This window comes from Chiloscyllium plagiosum, chromosome 3, assembly GCF_004010195.1.
Source record: "Chiloscyllium plagiosum isolate BGI_BamShark_2017 chromosome 3, ASM401019v2, whole genome shotgun sequence".
NCBI classification, from domain to species: Eukaryota; Metazoa; Chordata; class Chondrichthyes; order Orectolobiformes; family Hemiscylliidae; genus Chiloscyllium; species Chiloscyllium plagiosum.
Window position 1 is genome coordinate 112,017,975 of NC_057712.1, and position 21,133 is coordinate 112,039,107.

General features: G+C 40.1%; 1 protein-coding gene across 5 annotated transcripts in view; it reads right to left on the reverse strand.

Annotated features, from left to right (window-relative positions):
* sesn1 (sestrin 1) overlaps positions 1–21,133 on the reverse strand; it is a 128,708-nt gene that overhangs the window by 23,856 nt on the left and 83,719 nt on the right. The window contains exon 1 of one of the 5 annotated variants that reach the window (XM_043687101.1): positions 3,744–3,955. The exons of the other annotated variants lie outside the window; for them this stretch is intronic. Within the exon in view, the coding sequence (XP_043543036.1) occupies positions 3,744–3,827 (84 nt within the window). The 5' untranslated portion in view covers positions 3,828–3,955. Of the gene's footprint in view, positions 1–3,743; positions 3,956–21,133 lie in introns of those variants that run through there. 5 annotated transcript variants of the gene reach the window in all.

Here is a 21,133-nt window from a genome sequence, read left to right on the forward strand (position 1 = left end):
CATTATACCATTTCTAATTAGCAACGCCACCCCCTCTCCTTTTTTACCACCCTCCCTAATCTTACTGAAACATCTGTAACCAGGAACTCCAACAACCATTCCTGTCCCTCTTCTATCCACGTTTCCATGATGGCCACAACATTGTAGTCCCAGGTACCGATCCACGCCTTAAGTTCACCCAGCTTATTTCTGATACTCCTTGCATTGAAGTATACACACTTGAGCCCATCTCTGTGTCCGCAAGTATTCCCTGTCAGTGCTACCTTCTCCACAGCCTCCCTACATTCTTGGACATCCTGACAAACAGCTAGCCTACTTGCTGGACTACAAGTCTGGATCCCATCCCCCTGCCAAATTAGTTTAAACCCCCCCGAAGTCTGTCCCTTGATGTCCCCTGATTCTCTTGAAGTACTGGTATGTTATTGGTGTCTTCCATTGTGAAAACTGATACAGAATAGCTATTCAGTTCTTCTGCCATTACTTTCTTTCCCCTTACTACTTCTCCAGCCACATTTTCAGCTATCCAATGTCCACTTTTGCCTCTCTCTTATCTTGTATAGATCAAAGAAAATACTGTTGCAATCTTCTTTTATATTACTTGTCAGCTTACCCTCACATTTTTTTTTTGAAACATTGTCCATTACTGGTTTTTACAAAGCTTCCCAATCATCTGACTTCTCATATCCTATGGTTTTGCTTTTATACTGTCCCTTACTTCCCTTGTCAGCCACGATTGCCTCACCCTCCCCTTAGTATGTTTCTTCTTGAAGTAAATTTCTGCTGTGCCTCCCAATTTATTCCCCGAACCTCTTGCCATTGCTGCTAGGCTACCTTGTCACCTATCTCTGGCCAGCTCTTCTCTCATGTCTTTGTAATTATAATCCTGTTCCACCTGATTCCAATTTCTCCCCTTTCAAACTGCATAGGCCAGAATTTGAAGTGTATCAGCCATATTTAATCAACAAAAGCAGAGATACTGATTAGGCACAAGCCTCCTGCATTTGCAAGACTTAATTCGGTAGTGTAATAGAATACTCCCCCATTCAACACCACCATTATAGAAGCTCATCATGATTCCAAACCAAAAAGCAAACTGCTTTGGTCTAGATCATCATAATCACAACCAGTGTCAAATTTCACTTCCTTCACCATAACTTTGGAGATCCAGGAGATCCAAGCATAATCTGCTCCAGAGGCATGCAATATCATCCCTGAACTGGTTGATTAGAAAATATCTAAACTACAAGATGCAGTGCAGTAATATCATGGAGTTACTTTCCTGAGACAGTTTTAACCCAACACCATTGTGGGAGCATCATCACAAAGGTTACAGCAGATCAAATAGAAGGCCCACCAATACCTTCAAGGGAACCAGGAAAGGATAATAAATATGACTTTTCAAGGATTATTGATAAACAAGGTACAAAAATGTTTTTCATATGATCCAGATCAACGAATGCATTCCACTTGGACTATTTCCAACCTTTCTTCCAAACCAATTAATTATTGTGCTAAACCACCAGGGAATTAAAAGGTACTTTGATAATGTACTCAAATAAACTTATTTGAATCATCCATGCTCAAGTATAAGTCCCCAGTTCTCCTCCCTACTGTGTCCACTTGTTGCTGATGACAAACAAAAAAGGTCTTTATTGTAATTTCATTCTCAGGACTTGGAAAAAGAGATTACAGGAAACCTAAACAGTTATCCTATCAACTGCACAATGTTGCTGTAAAAATTCTATTTAATCCCTATGACCACTAATATGCTAACAAACGTCAGGAAGAATTAATTCTTCTAACATTGTATAACATAAGTAGCATCCAAATAACCACATGTATCAAATTTCCTGACAGTTGGAGTGGAAACCAGAAAAGTTGGCAGAATCTGGATGAGCAGTGTATAAGTGCTCAAAGTTACCAAAGAGGATGGAGTTATATTTTCAGTTAGGCTGAATTAAAAACTTTTGGCTCACCTGTCCTAATATTAAGTGAGAAACAAAGAACTACAGATGCTGGAAATCGCTGGAGAAACTTACCAGGTCTCTACCTCATCTGTTGAAAGAAAGCAGAGTCAACATTTCATGTCCATTGACCCTTTTTCAGAACCAAGAATTGACACCTGAAGAGTCACGCATCTCAAAATGGTGACTCTGCTTTCTCTCCACAGGTGTTATTAAGCAGGTGGTTGGTGAGTGAGACACCAAAAGTTGGTGAGACCAGCAAACCCAAGAATCATTTGCAGATCTGACTGTGCCAAATGTGGAAGAGGAATGATTTTAATAAGTCCCCTGGAATACACTAACAGTGACTGTGAAAGCACAGTGAAGCCATTGAAAGACATGGCTGTACTCAAATAGCTTTGAGCAGAACCATTCCCAAGAACCTAGAATCAAATACCATAAAGAAAAATATAGTTAAGATGTTATCGGAGGACAGGAATGAAGTCAGTAATGGACAATAAAAAGCATGTAATTTTTTGGACTTTGGTCAGTATTAGTTCTGATTAATAGCCGAGGAAGAGAAAGGGGGAAACTGCAGAGAAGAAGATAGATGAAGGTTTAGTTAAGCGTTGTGCATGAGCCAGAAAATATTCTAAATTTTGAAGCTGGTACATCCAACATAACCTCATGATTGAAACTTGTTTAATTGCATTGTGTAGGAAGGTAGGGCTCAGCAGCAAGGTTTCCACCTCTGGAACCTGCAAGAATAACTTGTTTTGGACCTGCAATAGGCCATCATATTGTCTAGTTCATTTCACTGCTATCTCATAAGCCAGGGCTATCTGCATTATTACAAGTTATCAGAAACAGATGTGTGTTATTTGCAGGTTGTTATTGATATAATTTAACTTTCAATAGTAGGCTTGTCAAAGTAATATAGAATATTAATATATTGATACAGACCAAACAATAACTAACAGGTTAGTTATATGTGACTAAGTTAGTATGCACTGTCAGGTATAAAAGGCTTTGAACCACAGAAAAACAGCCAGTATGATGCTAATTGACACAAAAGTATCCATGAAAGAGTTAACAAAAATACCTATGCGAGTGTTTGAAATTTAATAACTAAAGATATTTGTATTACAAGTGAATAGGTCAGTAACAAGCAGACATGACTTTGTCACATTTGTGCTAAACTTTTCTAACACTTTCCTGTTTAGCTTCCTAACCTCCTTATCCAAACTTCTGCTACCTATTCTATTCCATGCCAAGTCCCAACCATCTATCACAACTCTAGTCACTAACCTACATCTAACCCTCTAGCACCCCTCCAATATAAACTCACCTATTCTCATTCGTTACCTCTCTCCCTCCACTCAACCACAGGCAACCAAATTTTAGGCCACCTAAGCCGTGGATTTAATATCTCAGTTTAGGATTCTCCTGCAGTGTTACTAACTACCTTGATCAGATACTCTGTTCTGGTTTTCAGGTATTGTCGCTCCTTTGGCTTTACAAGAGTCAGAATCACACATCGTATTTTTCTACTGAGTCAGCAAGAAGCATAGCCTTTCCCGTTCCTTAAATAACTCGATGTTTTCCTACGATAAGGGCGGCATTTTGTTCAGCCCAATACTACTTAGATACTAGCCAAGAATAACATCTGCACAGCAGTACTCTTCGTTTAATATAATCCTAAAAGCAATCTGTGAAAAATACATTTTTAAGGAAGAACGTCAGAAACCATAGGTGCACCTTTGCAACACATCACATTAGATTTCCGACTACATACAATACCTTTTGACAATTACTGCAGAGTAGATATTCCCTCACCGACCTGTCTCGAGGCTTCGTTGTGTTTGCTACACTTGCGAGTCTCATTTTGAGTTTACTCTAATAAAGCCAAAATATAACCTTTCTATCCGTTTATCTCGTTAGTAGCTCCAGGACTGCGATCGCAGCGTACAGTGTATGCTGAAATATTTGATCGCACAAACAACCTCTAAGTCAATGACCTGATGCAGACGCCGATTGGTGGCTGGAAAATAAATGTCAGACAGACTCCGTCATTATGGACCATTCAGAAACTGCATGCAGCAAGACGGAAATCGATCAGAAGGGGTGTTGCCCGAAGCTGCAATACGCTCGGGGCTGAACGGCGGTGGCAATTTAGAACTGGATGAAAAATAAGTCTGGCCTTTTGACAAAAACTTTAAGATCAACAATGTACGGGGGGGTGGCTCGTCCTCTCCCCACCCCGCATAAAAGTTGGGGTCACCGTTTTCTTTCGCCTGCTACCACGCAAGTGTAAATAAGAGAGATTGGGTTTATATAGTAGCAAGCAGTTTGCTTTTGGTTGTTATGAACCAAACTGATATTATTGAAACCAGATCCTGGCTTGATAGAGGGATAGATCATTTAACTTTTTTTAAAACAAAATTGGTCTTTCTAATGCTACAGATTTGGTTTCAACAAAAGAAGCTAATTACACAAAAGAAATGTACTTAAAAACATGGAATCAACCAAACTATTTATACATAACAGTAAAAATACAAGCCCATTAAATTCACCAGCATCCTAATGTAGCACTCAATTTGATTTTTCAGTTCCCAGTTAGGAGAATCTGATAACCTCTTTCTTGATTTGTATACAGAGTTTAAACTTTCTCGGTTTTACATAAACCTTCAGAGTTTTAACCAACCATATTTGGTCAGGACCTCAGAAACTAAACCAAAAAGAGGATTGACAGTCCAAGGTAGAGGGCATGACTGAGGTATTAAAGGAATACTTAGCACCTGTCTTTAAGAGAGCAACATACTGCCACGGCCAAGGTGAGAAGGAAGAAACCTTGTCACTAGGAGGAACCAAAATGAATTAAAAAGACTTGAACAGATTTTTGGCATTCAAAATTAACAAGGCACCAGGATTGGGTGAGATGCAACCAAGGATTTTGAATGAGGTGAGGGTAGAAACTGTAGTCACTGAACATAATATTTCAGACTTCCCTGGACTTGGGAGGTGCCAATAGACTGGAGAATTGCCAACATTACGGCCTTATTGAAAAACAGTTGCAAGACTAATCCTGGCAATTATAGATCAGTTAGTCTAATTGCAGTAGTGGGGAATCGTTTGGAAACAATACTGATAGAATCAGTAGTTTCATGGAAAAAGGTGGGTTGATTAGGAAAAGTCAACATGGAGTTCTAAAGGGGAAATCGTGTTTAACTAACTTGGAGGTTTTTTAAAAAGTGGTAACAGACAATGTTAATGAGGGCAACACTTAAGACATGATGTATATAGATTTCCTAAAGACATTTGATACAGTGCCTCACAACAGACATGAGGAAAGTTGTAGGTCGTGGTATAAAAGGGACAATGGCAACTTGGATACAAAATTGCCGACTGATGGAAAACAGAGTAATGGTGAATGGACATTTTTTGGGCTGGAGGAAGGTTTGTAGTCCATACTTGGCAATAAATCTAAAAATGTTGGGACTTTACGTACCACAGCAAACATTGATAACTTTTACAATTCACCACTCACGGAGGTATAAGTGCTTGTTTTCACTTTTACAACTGTTTTGAAAAAAATGTAGTAGAACATATCTACATGTTCATAGGTACATGGCAAGTTACAAGGAAACACTTCAAAACAGAAAATAACCCCCTATTGTAAAATTAGAATAAGCCATTACAAAAGTGAGAATCTAAAATTTAATTTGCCAAAAGAATAGCTAAGTATAATGTCAAATAAATGTAGCAGCAAATTACTGCTGGAATCTGTACTGAAAACCACAGTGGGTCAGGCAGCATCCATGGAGGGTTAGCAAGCTAATATTGAGGCTAGATGACCCTTCCAAATTAGTGTGTTGAGAACAGCAACAAGCTTGTAAACTGGATAGCAGGAGTCATAATGCATAATGGAAAAATTCTAAACACATTAATAACTAGGAACTGTTCATAATCCATGCAAAGGCAGCATTTGGTATGCCTGCCTTTATCATTCAGTGCATTGAGTCCAGGAGTTGGGAGGTCATGTTGCTGCTGTACAGGACACTGGTTAGGCCACTTTTTGAATACTATATGCAATTCTGGTCTCTGCACTATAGGAAAGATGTTGTGAAACTTGAAATGGCTGAGAAAAGATTTACCAGGATGTTGCCAGGGTTGGAGGGTTTGAGCTATAACCTTATAGAGGTTTATAAAATCATGAGGGGCATGGATGGGGTGAATAGACAAGGTATTTTCCCCATTTAGTGGTTGTCCAAAACTGGAGGGGATAGGTTTAAGGTAAAAAATTTGAAAGGGACATAAGGGGCAACTTTTTCATGCAGAGGGTGGTGTGTGTATGGAATGAACTACCAGAGGAAGTGTAAGAGACCAGTATAATTACATTTAAAAGACATTTGGATGGGAATATGAATAGGAAGGGTTTAGAGGGATATGGGCCAAATGCTAGCAATTAGGACTGGATTAATTTAGGATATCTGATCGGCATGGACGAGTTGAACTCGACAGTCTGTTCCCATGCTGTACAGCTCTATGACTCTAAGCAAGCCCAATAAACTGCATTGCACAGAACACTGCTTGAAATTTATCTGTGGATAGCACCACATCAGCAGTCCGAAGATGTGCCTGAATTGCTTATTTAGGGCTGAATATATTTGATCTGCAATGAGCATCAATACACGCAAAACTATAAGATATAGGAGCAGAAGTAGGCCAATTGGCTCATCAAGTCCACTCTGCCATTCATTCAGTTCATAGGTTAGCTATATATACTCCTCAACTCCACTTTCTTGCCTTACCCCCAATATTCCTCAATTCCTGTTCTGATTAAAAATTTCAGCATTGAATATACTTAATGACTCAGCCTCAACAGTAAAAAAATTCAGTATACTCAGGAAAAAGTCTCATCTATCTTAATTGGGAAACCCCTTACTCTGAGATTCACCCTCTGGCCTAAGCCTGTCAAGCCTCCTCAAGAATTTTGTATATTTCAACAAAGTCACCCTCTCATTCTTTTGAACTTGAATGAGTACAAACCTGACCTACTTAATCTCACCTCATAAGTGCATCCCTCCATACCAGGAGCCAATCGAGTGAACTTTGTCTTGGACTGCTTCAAATCTCAGTATGTGTTTTCTTAGATAAGGGGATAACTGCTCAGTGTATTCCGGATGTGCAAGTTTTAGTAAGACTTCCTTATTTTTAGACTTAATTCCTTTTGAAATAAAGGCTAATATTCATTCCTCATTAACAAATTAACTTTGATGTTAGGTTTCTGTGCTAAAGCTACTAAAGATGCAACCCATCAGGTCCAGGGTACTTATTGACTTATAGGGCCATTAGTTTCCCTAGTACTTTTTCTCTCCCGATTAATGCGCATTTCATCGGTTCATATGTTGATCACAATAGGCAACTGGGCAACATTGGTCTACTGAATCTTCATCTAATTTCCTTTAAGCAAAGGATAATCTTGTTTGGGTATAAAGACCAAAATGCAAACAGTACTTCAGGTGTGGCTGCAACAATGCCCTTCATCTAATTTAGATTTAGATTACTTAGTGTGTAAATAGGCCCTTTGGCCCAACATGTCCACACCGACCCGCCGAAGCGCAACCCACCCATACCCCTACATTTACCCCTTCACCTAACACTATGGGCAATTTAGCGTGGCCAATTCACCTAACCTGCATATCTTTGGACTGTGGGAGGAAACCGGTGTATCCGGAGGAATCCTACACTGACACGGGGAGAATGTGTAAATTCCACACAGTCAGTCGCCTGAGGAAGGAATTGAACCCGGGTCTCTGGCGCTGTGAGGCAGCAGTGCTAACTACTGTGCCACCCACAATCTAATGTTAATACTGGAAAAGGCTCACAGTGAAACCTGGCTCGAAAGACACAAGCTTCATTTTTTATTTTTGAAAAACACAATGGAGATCAATTAGTGAACACATCTACAAGAGACATCTGTGTATACTATCACAAAAAAAAGTTATTAAACAGGAACAAAACATGAACTATATAGAAGTAACAGAGAGGATTGATGAGGGCAAAGCGGTAGATGTGATCTATTTGGACTTCAGTAAGACATTCGACAAGGTTCCCTATGGGAGACTGGTGAACAAGGTTAGATCTCATGGAATACAGGGAGAACTCACCATTTGGATACAGAACTGGCTCAAAGGTAGAAGACAGAGGGTGGTGTTGGAGGGTTGTTTTTCAGACTGGAGGCCTGTGACCAGTGGAGTACCAGAAGGATCGATGCTGGGTTCACTACTTTTCATCATTTACATAAATGATTTGGATGTGAGCACAAGAGGTATGGTAAGTTTGCTGATGACACCAAAATTGGACGTGTAGTGGGCAGGGAAGGTTATCTCAGATTACAACGGGATCTTGATCAGATGGTGTTTAATTTAGATAAATGTGAGGTGCTGTGTTTTGGGAAAGCAAACCTTAGCAGGACTTATAGACTTAATGGTAAGGTCCTAGGGAATGTTGCTGAACAAAGAGACCTTGGAGTGCAGGTTCATAACTCCTTGAAAGTAGAGTCGCAGGTAGATAGGATAGTGAAGAAGGCGTTTGGTATACTTTCCTTTATTGGTCAGAATACTGAGTACAGGAGTTCGGAGGTCATGTTGAGGCTGTACAGGACATTGGTTAGTCCACTGTTGGAATATTGTGTGCAATTTTGGTCTCATTCCTATCAGAAAGATATTGTAAAACTTGATAAGGTTCAGAAAAGATTTACAAGGGTATTGCCAAGGTTGGAAGATTTAAGCTATAGGGAGAGGTTGAGGAGGCTCGGGCTGTTTTCCCTGGAGTGTCGGAGGCTGAGGGGTGACCTCTTTGAGGTTGATAAAATCATGAGAGGCATGGATAGGATAAATAGACAAAGTCTTTTCCCTGGGGTGGGGGAATCCAGAACTAGAGGGCATAGGTTTAGGGTGAGAGGGGAAAGACATAAAAAAGACCTAAGGAACACTTTTCACTCGGGGGTGGTACGTGTATGGAATGCGCTGCCAGAGGAAGTGGTGAAGGCTAGTACATTGCAATATTTAAAAGGCATCTGGATGGGTATATGAATAGGAAGGGGTTGGACGGATATGAACCAGGTGCTGGCAGGTGGGACTAGATTGGTTGGGATATCTGGTCGGCATGGACAAGTTGGACCGAAGAGTCTGTTTCCGTACTGTACATAACTGAACGCAAAAGGTTGGAAAGATTTAGTTACAGTCACCAGAAATTCAGACTATTCCTGTGTCCCAGCAATATCCTTATAAAAAGACTAAATCTTCAATGATGTTCACCGCTATTTCCAAACCTTGGTTTCTGTTCAAGTTCATGTAGCCCCAGTCTATTTTAATCCAGCAAATTTCTACATATACAAATTTACTTCAGTTTGTACCTCTCCCAGTGACACCAAAACCAGACTGCAAACTAAATTCCTTGTTACTTTAAATTCAGAGCAAACCAAAGCAAAAACTCAACTTATTAGCAGTTTGCTGGCGTACACACTCATTACTTTGCTGAACTTTTGGTGTCTCAGTCTGCAACCTGGTTCCTGAGCAGCCAAGCCTATGAAACTGAGTTATGATGTCACCTCCAGAGTTCCACTCCTAGATTAAGCTCCACGTTCACTCTGACTGAACCCACTCCTTAGGTATTTATCCGGCTGCCACTGTTCATATCCAGGTTCACTTACCTTGGCTCCATTGCTGCTCGGACTGATCTCTGTGGACTTAAATGCAAAAAGAGAAAATGCACCAAACTGATTCTTGGTATGAGGTAATGAAAGTCAAAAAGTGTAGTGCTGGAAAAGCAGAGCAGGTCAGGTAGCATCCGAGGGGCAGGAGAGTCGATGTTTTGGGCATAAGCCCTTCATCAGGATTGTGGAGGGGGAGGGAGGCTGATAGATAAATGTGGGGAGTGGTGGAGCAGGGGAAGCAGTAGGTGGGATGGTGATAGATCCAGCCCTCCAACTCGGCACTGCCCCCTTGACCTGTCCATCTTCCTTCCTATCTGTCTGGTCCACCCTCCCCACAGGCTTAACACAATTACCTCCCACCTCATTCACCTGTCACCAACCCACCTACCTTCCCCCTGGCCCACCCCTCGATTTATCTCTTAGCCTCCTCCCCCTCCACATTTCTGAAGGGCTTATGCCTGAAAAGTTGACTCTCCTGCCCCTTGAGTGCTGCCTCACCTGCCATGCTTTAGCAGCACCAGACGTTTTGACTGACTGTCCAGCATCTGCAGTCCTCACTTTCTCCATGTCATGAGATCCTTGTAATACTGTTACACTATGTTTTTTTATAGTCAAACAACCTGCAAATGTCCTATTTCTTTTTGTCCAACCCTCAACCCAGGCTAAAATCCCACCCATCCCATCAGATATTAACTTTGAGGCAACTTATCAAATGTGTTGTAAAATCCAAACACGTCATATTCACTGGTTTTTCCCTTGTATATGTTTTACTAGTTACATCCTCAAAATACCCAACTAGATTTGTCAGATATCATTTCCCTTTCATAAATCTACATTGACTCTGCTTAATCTTATGATTTCCGAAGTATCCTCATCACACCCCCCAATAATAGAATCTATCATTTGGCTAATACTAATGTCAGGCGAGCGAGCTTGTAGTTCCCCCTTTTTTCCTTCTTTCTTAAAAGCAAGTTTCAGTTTGCTATCTTCCAGGTTTGGCAAATATTCTAGAAGCTAGGAATTCTGGCAATTCAAAATCCAAGGCACCCACTATCCTAAGCAGTACTGTGTAAAATTCTAAAACCTAGGTTGTAATGGTCAAGGGGTTTCATTGCTACTAAGTTCCATTAGTTTCACCAGAACCATTGCTAATTTCTTTTAAGTTCCTTATTCTTGCTAGACTCTTGGTTCTGTATTTCTTCCAAAAATTATTTTCTCTTCTACATGAAGACACATAAAATATCTATTTGGTGTTGTTTCTTTTTGCCTATTTCCCATTATAATTTCACAGTCTCGGCTTTTAATGGAATCAGCTTACTTTCACTAATCTCTTCACATTATCAACAATAGAAACATATACAATGTGTTTACATAGAAACATTAAAATTAGACAAGTTGGCCATTCAAGCCTGCTTGCCTTTCAACAGGATCATACCTTATGCTGAATCACAACATCATACTCCCAGTCTCTCCCCATTTCCTGACATCTTCGGTCTCGGGAAATCTAGACATTTCTGAAAATACTTCATAACTTAGTCTCCACAGTCTTTTGTGGTGGAGAATTCCACAGATTCGCCATCCTGAGTAAAGAAACATGCCACCTTAGCCCAAAATAGTGTACCCCATGACCCCTTGTTCAGACTAATGACCACACCTCATCCAGCACAGGAAGTAGTTTGCCCAGCTGTATCAGAATTTTATATGCTTCAATGAGAACCCCGTTTTTTTATTAAGAAAAATCTCCAGTGTAATGCATGCTCAGTCAAGCCAATGCCTCCTTATACACAAACATGACATCATAGCACTATTCGGTTTGATGTATCTTTGCTGAAATTCCTCTCTGCTAAGAACACCTTTTCTCAAGTAAGCCCACAGATGTCAGTCTGAGCAGCAACAGTAGATGGGACATAGAGAAGGAGAGTGAATTTGGATTTGAAAAGTAGCAGCGGGATAAATATCTGAGGAGTGAGGTCAGTCAGAATGAATATACAGCTGATTCTAGCAATGGAGCCCTGGAGATGATGTTACGACTCAAAAAGTGACATACTTTGGCTGCACAGGAACAAGGTTTGCAGACTGAGTAGATAGTGTCTGGAGAGAGATAAAGTACTTACGTTTTGTAGTAGCCTGCTTGGACTAGAGACTGGAAGTGAGGGATCAGAGTTTAGGTAAGGTTGTGTAATCAGTTCTTGGATTATTGTCTGTAGTTGATAAGGTTGATTTAACCAATAAGATTTGAAGTAGCCGGAGAGCTTGGCCCCATGGAATGCTCCTCCTGCAAAGTGAGAAATCAAGGATGTTTCCAGTAACCAGTGACTACAAATGCTGAACATATGTTCAGCTGCAACTCCTGGTAGAAGCAGCAGACAGATCAGTGGCACCATGACTGTCTCTGTAGTACAGTAGCAAGGTGAGCAGTGGTGATAGGGGGCACTATAGTCTGGGGCATAAATAGATGTGTCTTGGCAACAAGGATGGCCGAGTCGTCACAGGATATTCTGAAGGGGGAGGATGTACAGTCAAAAGTTGTGGTCCACATTAGTACTAATGACAGAGGCAGAAAGAATGAGGAGATCCTGCAAAGCAAGTTCAGGGAGTTAAGTAGGAATTTGAAAAGTTGGACCTCGAGGATTGAAATCCTGGGCTTAATTCCTGTGCCGCGTGCCAGTGACAGTACAGTTAAATAAGTGTCTAAAAAACTGATGTAGGAGGGAGGGCTTCAGGTATGTAAATCATTGGGATGAAGTCCGGGGCAGGTTGAACCAGTATGAGAAGAATGGGTTGCATTTAAATTGGAGGGGTGCTAATATACTGACAGGGAGGTTTGCTAATGTCACTCAGGAAGGTTTAAATTAGTGTGGAAGGGAGTGGAAACCAGAGCAGTAGGTCAACAAGTAAAATTACTGAGGAGGAGTCTGAGACTAAGGTGAAAAAGACTAAGAACAAGAAGACAGGGGAGGTTACTGAACATGGCAGGACTGGAGGTCTGAAGCGTATCTGTTTTAAGAATAAGAATGACAGGTAAGGCAGATGAACTTAGAGCTTGGATTAAGACACATAACTATGATGTTGTAGCGATTGCAAAGAGGTGCAAGACTGATAGCTTAATATTTCAGATTTAGATGCTTCAAGCAACATAGAGAGGGATGCAAAAAGGAAGCGGGGATTATGTTACATATAAGGGAGGACATCTTGGAGGGGTCATCCAGCAAGACCATCTTGTGCAGCTCAGGAATAGGAAGGATGCAATCACTATAATAGGATTGCACATAGATTACCACAGGCCTCCTAACAGCCAGCAGGATTTTCCTGAATCCAGTTTGCCAAGGACATCTCATGGCTCCTTTTAGCCCACCTAATTCCTTGACTTCTCTGGTATCCTTTTATTCTTCGAGGACTCTTTCTGTCTATTTCCTGAATCTTGTAAATATCTCCTTTTTCTTTTTGACTAAGTTTCAATTTCTCTTGTTGACCAAGGTTCCCAAAGCTTGCCATTCTTATTCTTCATTTTTACAGAAGTATGCTGGTCCTGAACTCTAATCAACTGGCCTTTAAAAGATTTCCATGTGCCAGTTGTGGGTTTACCCTCAAACAGTCATACCCAATCTGCATTCCCTAGTTCCTGCCTAATATTATGTCATTAGCCTTCCCCCAGTTTAGTACTTTCACCAAGAACTACCATTATCCTTATCCAGAAGTAACTTAAAACTTACGAATTATAGTCACTGCTCCCGAAATGCTCCCACACTGGAACTTTGATCTCCTCCCCAATACCAGGTCTACTGTGGCCACTTTCCTAGTTTACGCATATTTGGGACTATTGGTGGTAAAATTTTCTAGTCACAAAATTAATTTACTGTTACCCACTGTTTTGATAGTTTCGCAAACATGGGCTTGTTGCTCAGGGCCAAGTACACCTAGTATCACACTAACAAATTCATACTACAGGGGTCCCCAATTTACGAATAGTCATACCAATGAATGCTCAGGCTTACAAACACGATTCCATATAGGGGTGCGTTCATTTTAATGATCAGACATGCAAACATCTTCTCATATTTATGAAAGACTATATTATCCCACATTGTGCTCCAACTTACATTTAAATCTACTTGTGAACAGACTCAAGAACATAACCTATTTGAAGTTGGGATTGCTTGTACACATTTGTGTTTGATGGCAGAATCCTTTTCACATTGAATACCACTTGTGTTCCGACTGCACAACAGCAATATGAAAGAGTTGCATACCCTTTGGAGATATCTTACTTTATTCTTGTGTTTGCAGATTTGTATTTGCAGATATATTCTCAAAAATCACACAATCTGCAGGCAGTCAATCCATGTGACATTTTATAAATTCCTACTTTGGAAACAGAACCAGTCTGACTCAAGATTGGAATGCAGACAGACTCTAACCTCATATCTTTAATGCATTATCTGAGCTGAGATGTCACTTTTTCTTTATAAAACCTTAAGTTATCTCAGGAATGTGACTTGAAAGAAGTTCTGGGATTTGCATATTAATCAATCGAAACCTGCAATCCATTCTAAAAGATGAAAGACTTAACAGCAATCTAGGTTTGTTCAATATATCGTATCAGTTGCATGACATTATGATCTTGTACTATAAATTCTGTGCCTATGATCCTGCCCCACTAGTTACCTGACGAAGGAGCAATGCTCCGAAAACTAGTACTTCCAATAAACCTGTCGGACTATAACCTGGTGTTGTGTGACTTTTAACAGCACATCCTCACTTTATTCTGAGGTAGATTGGGAACTTTACAAGTCAAAGTGGTGGCCTTCGCTATATTATTAATGCTGTTAGGTGGTCTAGAAACAATTGCCCCCAATGTTTTCTGTCTCTTGTCATTTCTTAGCTCCATCGAAACTGGTTCTACATCATTTCTTGAGCCAAGATCAACTCACCCTACTGTCTTAATCCCATATTTTAAGTGTCAAGGTTACCTCTCCTCCTTTTCCATCTACCTGTTTCTTCTGAAAGGGAGTTCATCTGAATACATAGTTCCCACCTTAGTTACTCTGCAGTTACTTATTAAAAATAATTAGATCAAAATATTAATTTCCATCTGTTTCATTTAATTAGCTGAAAATGTTTCAAAGATTCAGTGTCTAATATCGACCATTTTCTAACTTTCCCTGATATCATCATAAACACTATTTCCTTATGTGTTACTTTGTCTGTCCATTCCACTTATTTTTTTAAAACTCAAAACACTGCTATGTTCTAGTATCTTAATAGTTTGCTTGTTGCTGTTGAATTTACCCTTATCTAAATCCTCCTGCACCTTAATAGTATGAAGCCTGTCTGAGTAATTTAATTTACAAGGTCTCAGGCTTACTTAAGTGAACCCTATCCCCGCTCTTCTCTTTTCCAATTAACACTATCATTTGTCTAAGACCACTCCTCCAACCTTTAAATCTGCTTATCCCTATGTCAATTAATGAGTGTGCTCAACAATCCAGATATTTGAGGTTTTCTCTCAACAGAATATTATTCCCATTTCCACATAGATTCTTAGTTTCTATACGAGCCACAACAACTACACTCTACACCTCCACCTGTTTTAGAAATATTACTGAGAAATTGGAACAAAATTCTCTCAACTATAAAAGTGAGCGGGGTAATCTCTTTGAAGCATACCAAATTCTTATAGAACTTGATAGGATAGATGCAGGAAAATCTTTCTCCCAGCTGAGATGTCAAGAGCCAAGAATATAACCTTAGACCAAGAGGTAAGCCATTTTTGACTGAGAAAAGGAGGAATTTCTTCACTGAGTGGATAATGAATCTTTAGATTTCTGTACCCCTGAGGCTTGTTGGCATTCAGTCACAGCATATTCGAGATAGACATTGATAGACTTCCAGACATTAAAGATATCTGTTGATATGGGGGTAGTACAGGAAAATCAAAATAGAATAAGATCAACTATGATCCAGTTGAATGGCAGGACAGATTTAAGGTCCAGAAGGTTGTTCCAATTTTTCATGTTCCTCTTAATTCTCCAACTTCTTTCCTGGCTACAAAAGGATGTGTTACTGGTTAGAAAATGCAACCTTTGAATTTCTTGGTGCAGGGACTGTAATCGTCTTATGGCTCACTTTCCCATTAAATATGCCATCAGCAGCAAACGTGGATTCATTACTCTCAGCCCCTTCAAACATGTACAGAGGAATCTCAATTATCCGAATGATACGGTTGAGGAGTATTTTGTTCGAATAATCAAAATTCAGATAATCGAATGCCGGATAGCACAGTTTAGCCAAGCATCAGGAGCTTGCGATCTTGCTGGATAATCCGAAATTAAGGGTAATAAAGACTCCTCTGCAATTAATACAGACATAAAATAGCCGAAGCCCTGGACTGATCATTGCAACACCCCACTAATTACAATCTGCCAACCAAATAAAATGAACCATTTTATTATTTTCTGTCCTTTAACTAATCTTTTATCCAGGCTAATTCTCACCCCAGACCCCATTTTCTTGCCAAGCCAATTGGCCTCTTGTTTTGCTTCTTCTCCCCATCCTTTTTTATAAAAAAAACTTAGTGTTACATTTCTCCCGTTTCAATCCACTGGTTCCAACAGGAGGAATTCAGCAAGAATTCAAACCGTGCAGGGGGATAAACCTGATTGGAGTGATTTAAATACCAAACACGTTCTGGGAAAGATAGATATGGATTTAGGAGGCACCACACTTAGGAGTTTGAGAGAAGATAAAGGGGTCATGGGTTATTTTCTTGAGGAGTGATAGAAGATTTGACGGAAAATAGAACAGTACCAGAGGTGAAGGAACTGTTGGCAATTCTAATACAAGAGTTGAGACAGGAAATTAGGTGGTCAGCAGTTCAATGGGAGCAGAAATGATCATGATAAATTCAGAGAGAGCATGAAGGGAAATAGGAGAGAAAGGAGAAAGATGAGTTCCAGACTTGGCCATATAGACACCTTAGGAGGAGGAGATTTGGTAAGGAGGGATGGAGTGGAGATAGATGTTGAGATGCGTCCAATCTTAGTGACAAAGGGCTCCATGGACTATTTGCACTTTCTTCCTTTCATGATTTTTAGGCATTGCTGAATATTAACTGTAATGGTGAGAAAGTGTATAAGGTATGAGCATGTAGGAAAAGAGTAGAGTTTAGGGTTGCTTGACAAAAGGCACAGCTAGCATGACTTGGATCAGATAAGAACTTGCAGTAAACAATAAGGTGTTGGAGGCAAGGGTAGTGGGTTGACAAGGTGAAAAAACATTCCTTATGTAAAGCCATTTAACAAGATGAGAAAACATTCATTATGTAAAGTCAGTTAACAAGAAGAAAAGTATTCATTATGTGAAGCCAGTTAACAAGGTTAAGAACATTCATTGTATAATGCCAGATGACTTGATCTTTACTATTGATGCTCACTGATTGTAGTAGTCATCCAATCAATATGTTGCCTTATTTGGATGCCGCTCCCTATAAGTGACTATATATTTCCTTAAGAATCTGCTGTCCGAGAGAAGATCGAGAATTCATGTCTCTGTGCACATGGGCAATCATTCGCTCTCCCTCCAGGGCCTGGAATAAAGCTGAAGGAGGTAAAGCAATTCTGTGTTTCTGAGTGTTTGCTTTGACTGACATGGGACGACAATGGCAGTCTGTCCAAAGACAGGTCATCCACTCATTTCTCCATTCCTTGCAGTTCTGTGCCATCATTTTCAAATTAACACTAATGGGCAAGCGAGTTGTAAGGAATTGCCAGTGTCAGCAACACCTTCCATCACTTTGCTGATAATGGAGTAGACCAGTGGGAAGATTTTTGGCTTGATTGGATTTGCTGTTTTTTTTGTAAATAGGACAAAGCTGAGCTGTTCTCCACATCGTCAAGTCGATGCCACTGTTGTTGCTTCATTTCTGCAACTTGGTAAAGGCTAATTCTGTACCGTAAGTTTTCAGCACCATAGCAGGGATATTATCAGGACCCATTTGATGAGTTCAGTTTGCTCAGCCATTTCTTGTTCTCATACAGAATTTATTATTTACACAAGTACTGGTATCTGTGACGGGGGTGGAAACAGAATCTCAGGACAGACAGATGTATTATCCATTTATTACCTCGCTTAAGACAGTTGCAAATATTTGTCTTTTGCACTCACATGGCTCTGCCATCATTATGGATGGGAATATTTATGAACTTCCTTAATGCTCACTAATATGCATGACTGCACTAATTTAATCCGATCCATCGTTTATGAGATTGCTCATATCTGTACAGAGCATACCAATTCTGCTGAAAAACATCCTTTATGATGTAGATTCTCCAGTTTTGACTTTGGTGGATTGTGATTACAGTTACCTAATATAGGCAGTTAACGATTTGCATCAATTTTCTAATATCGTTTTGAGTGTGTTAAGCAGCAGCAGTTTAGGTACATCAGTTAATTGGATAAAGAAAGTATTTGACTGTGAGATGAGAATGCGTCACTAATCCTGAATCTGTCCTGTATAATGGAGGAGCAGGGGAGGTGGTTTTGAAGTGCTGTCTTTGAATTTGTTCTTCCCTCGGGCTGACATAGGCGTTTTCTCCCAAGATGACTGTAGCTTGTTTTCCTGGATACTCTGACTTCTACCTACTTCTCCCCACCTATACATTACTTTTTTGGGAGCTGGCCACTTATGCTGTGTCAATTACCTGTCTAAACTTGCTTAGCCTGGAATATTATTGTCCCCTTACATGGTGGTGGAGGGTTGCTTTTTGGTCTGGAGGCCTGTAACCAGCAGTGTTCCACGAGTATCAGTTCTGGATTCTCTTTTCTTTGTCATTTATATAAATGCTTTGGACAAGAATATAGAAGGCATGGTTAGTGAGTTTGCTGACGACACTAAAATTGGTGATACAGTAGATGGTGAAGAAGGTTTTCTAAGATTACAAAGGGATCTTGATCAAATGGGTCAGTCAGCTGAAAAATGGTAGCTCTGGATAAATGCGAGGTATTGTATTTTGGTACAATAAACAAGGGCAAGACTTATACAATTAATGGTAGGACCTTGGGTGGTGTTGTAGAACAGAGGGACCCAAAAGTTTAGGTACATAATTCTTTGAAGTTTGCGTCACATATGCACAGGGTGGTTAAAAAGGCGTTTGGCATGCTTGCCTTCATTGCTTAAACCTTTGAGTTTAAGAATTGGGGGTTGAGGGTTGTACAGGACATTGGTGAATACTGTCTTCTGTGTTCCGTTTTGGTTGCCAAGTTATAGGAAAGATATTATTAAGTTGGAGAGGGTTCAGAAGAGATTTAGCAGGATGGTGCCCGGCATGGAAGGTTTGAGTTATAAAGCAATAGGTTGGTGTGGCCGCACTTGTAGTATTGTGTACAGTTCTAGTTGCCACATTATAGGAAGGATGTCGAAGTTTTGGAAAGGGTTCAGAGGCAATTTACTAGAATGTTGCCTGGTATGGGGAGGAAAGAACGGTCTTATGAAGAAAGGCTAAGGGACTTGAGGCTATTTTCATTAGAGAGAAGGTTGACAGGTGACTTAACTGGAGACATAAAAGATCATCAGAGGGTTAGATAGGGTGGACAACGAGAGGCAACCTTATAAGTTCATGAGTGTCATAGACAGACTTAATGGTAGTTGGCATTTGCCTAGGTGGCACATTTTTAGGGTGAGAGGAGAGAGATTTTTAAAAATATATATGGGGCAAATCTTTTACACAGAGGATGGTTTGCTTGTGGAATGAACTTCCTGAGGATGTGAGTACAATTACAATGTTTAAAAGACATTTGGATAAGTGCATGAATAGGAAAGGATTGGAGAGATATGGGCCAGAATCAGGCTGGTGGGACTAGTTTAGTTTGGGATTATGTTCAGCATGGACTGGCTGGACTGAAGGGTCTGTTTCTGTACTATATAGTTCTATGACCTGAAATGTTAACTCTTCTTTCTCTCCACAGATGCTGTCAGACCTGCTGAGCTTTTCCAGCAATTTTTGTTTCTGTTTCTGATCTCCTGCACTTCTTTTGATTTTTATTAAGCAACAATTAAGATTGGAATATGATTCTAAAAATGAAACATAGAGTCAGAGAGATGTACAGCATGGAAACAGACCCTTCGGTCCAACCTGTCCATGCCAACCAGATATCCCAATCCAATCTAGTGCCACCTGCGCCAGTACCCGGTCCATATCCCTCCAAACCCTTCCTATTCGTGTACCCATCTAAATGCCTCTTAAATGTTGCAATTGTACCAACCTCCACCACTTCCTCTGGCAGCTCATTCCATACATGTACCACCCTCTGTGTGAAAAAGTTGCACCTTAGGTCTCTTTTATATCTTTCCTCTCCCACCCTAAACCTATGCCTTCTAGTTCTGGACTCCCCGACCTCAGGAAAAAGACCTTGTCTACTAACCCTATCCATGCCCCTTATGATTTTGTAAACCCAATAAGGGCACCCTTCAACCTCCGACGCTCCAGGGAATACAGCCCCAGCCTGCTCAGCCTCTCCCTAAAGCTCAGATCCTCCAACCCTGGCAACATCCTTGTAAATCTTTCCTGAATCCTTTCAGGTTTCACAACATCTTTCCGATAGGAAGGAGACCAGATTTTCACGCAATATTTCAACACATTCCATTCAAACATTACTTTTCATAAGGAGGAATACTCAGGATAAAAAATGTTATATGTATCTAGTAGACAAGATTGGTTAGATAATAATCTTAGTGGTTTTGTAATTTTGGACTTTATACTTCACATTTGTAAAGAAAGACGTCCATGGTGCAAAATTAGGATAGATTTGCTTGCAGATATTCTGACAACAGCAGTTTAAATGAAAAACAAACCTCATCTGATATAGGTTCCCTAAAGATTAACATAACCAATCAGTATTCAAGCAATAGGAGCAAAGGATTTTCTGCTTCTCAACAGATTTGATTAATGTCTTCAGAAGGAGGAAATGCTTAGCCAATAGTGACAGCAATGAGGTGACAACTTTTGTCTCAGGAAATAAAGTTAGCTTTTTCACAGAGCAACATGAAATATTGCAAGTTTCTGCAGAAATTGATATTGCCACGCCTTGCAGTGTCCAAAATTAACAATTACTTCAAGAGGGGAGTCTGATAGAGCTTCACAATAGCTTGAAACAGAACACTTTTTAATGCAATTCCTTTCTCAACAAGCTATGAATCTAGGGAAATATACTATGTGATTGAAAGAACCTTTCACACAAAAGAAATGAGTACCTGAAAATCAAGATCTGCAAGTGTTTTCAAATCCTGTGCTTATTATATTCTGCAAATTTTGTTTTCTCCCACAAGGACAACTAAGTAGTAGTCAAGTCCAAGGTCTTCAAACTGATGCAACAGATTTAAGAACATTTTAAAATTTGTGCAGCTCTCAAATGCTGTGTGAGGTCCTTCTGAACATGATGTACTTAACAAATGCTGGCTCAGTGTCTACAGTTC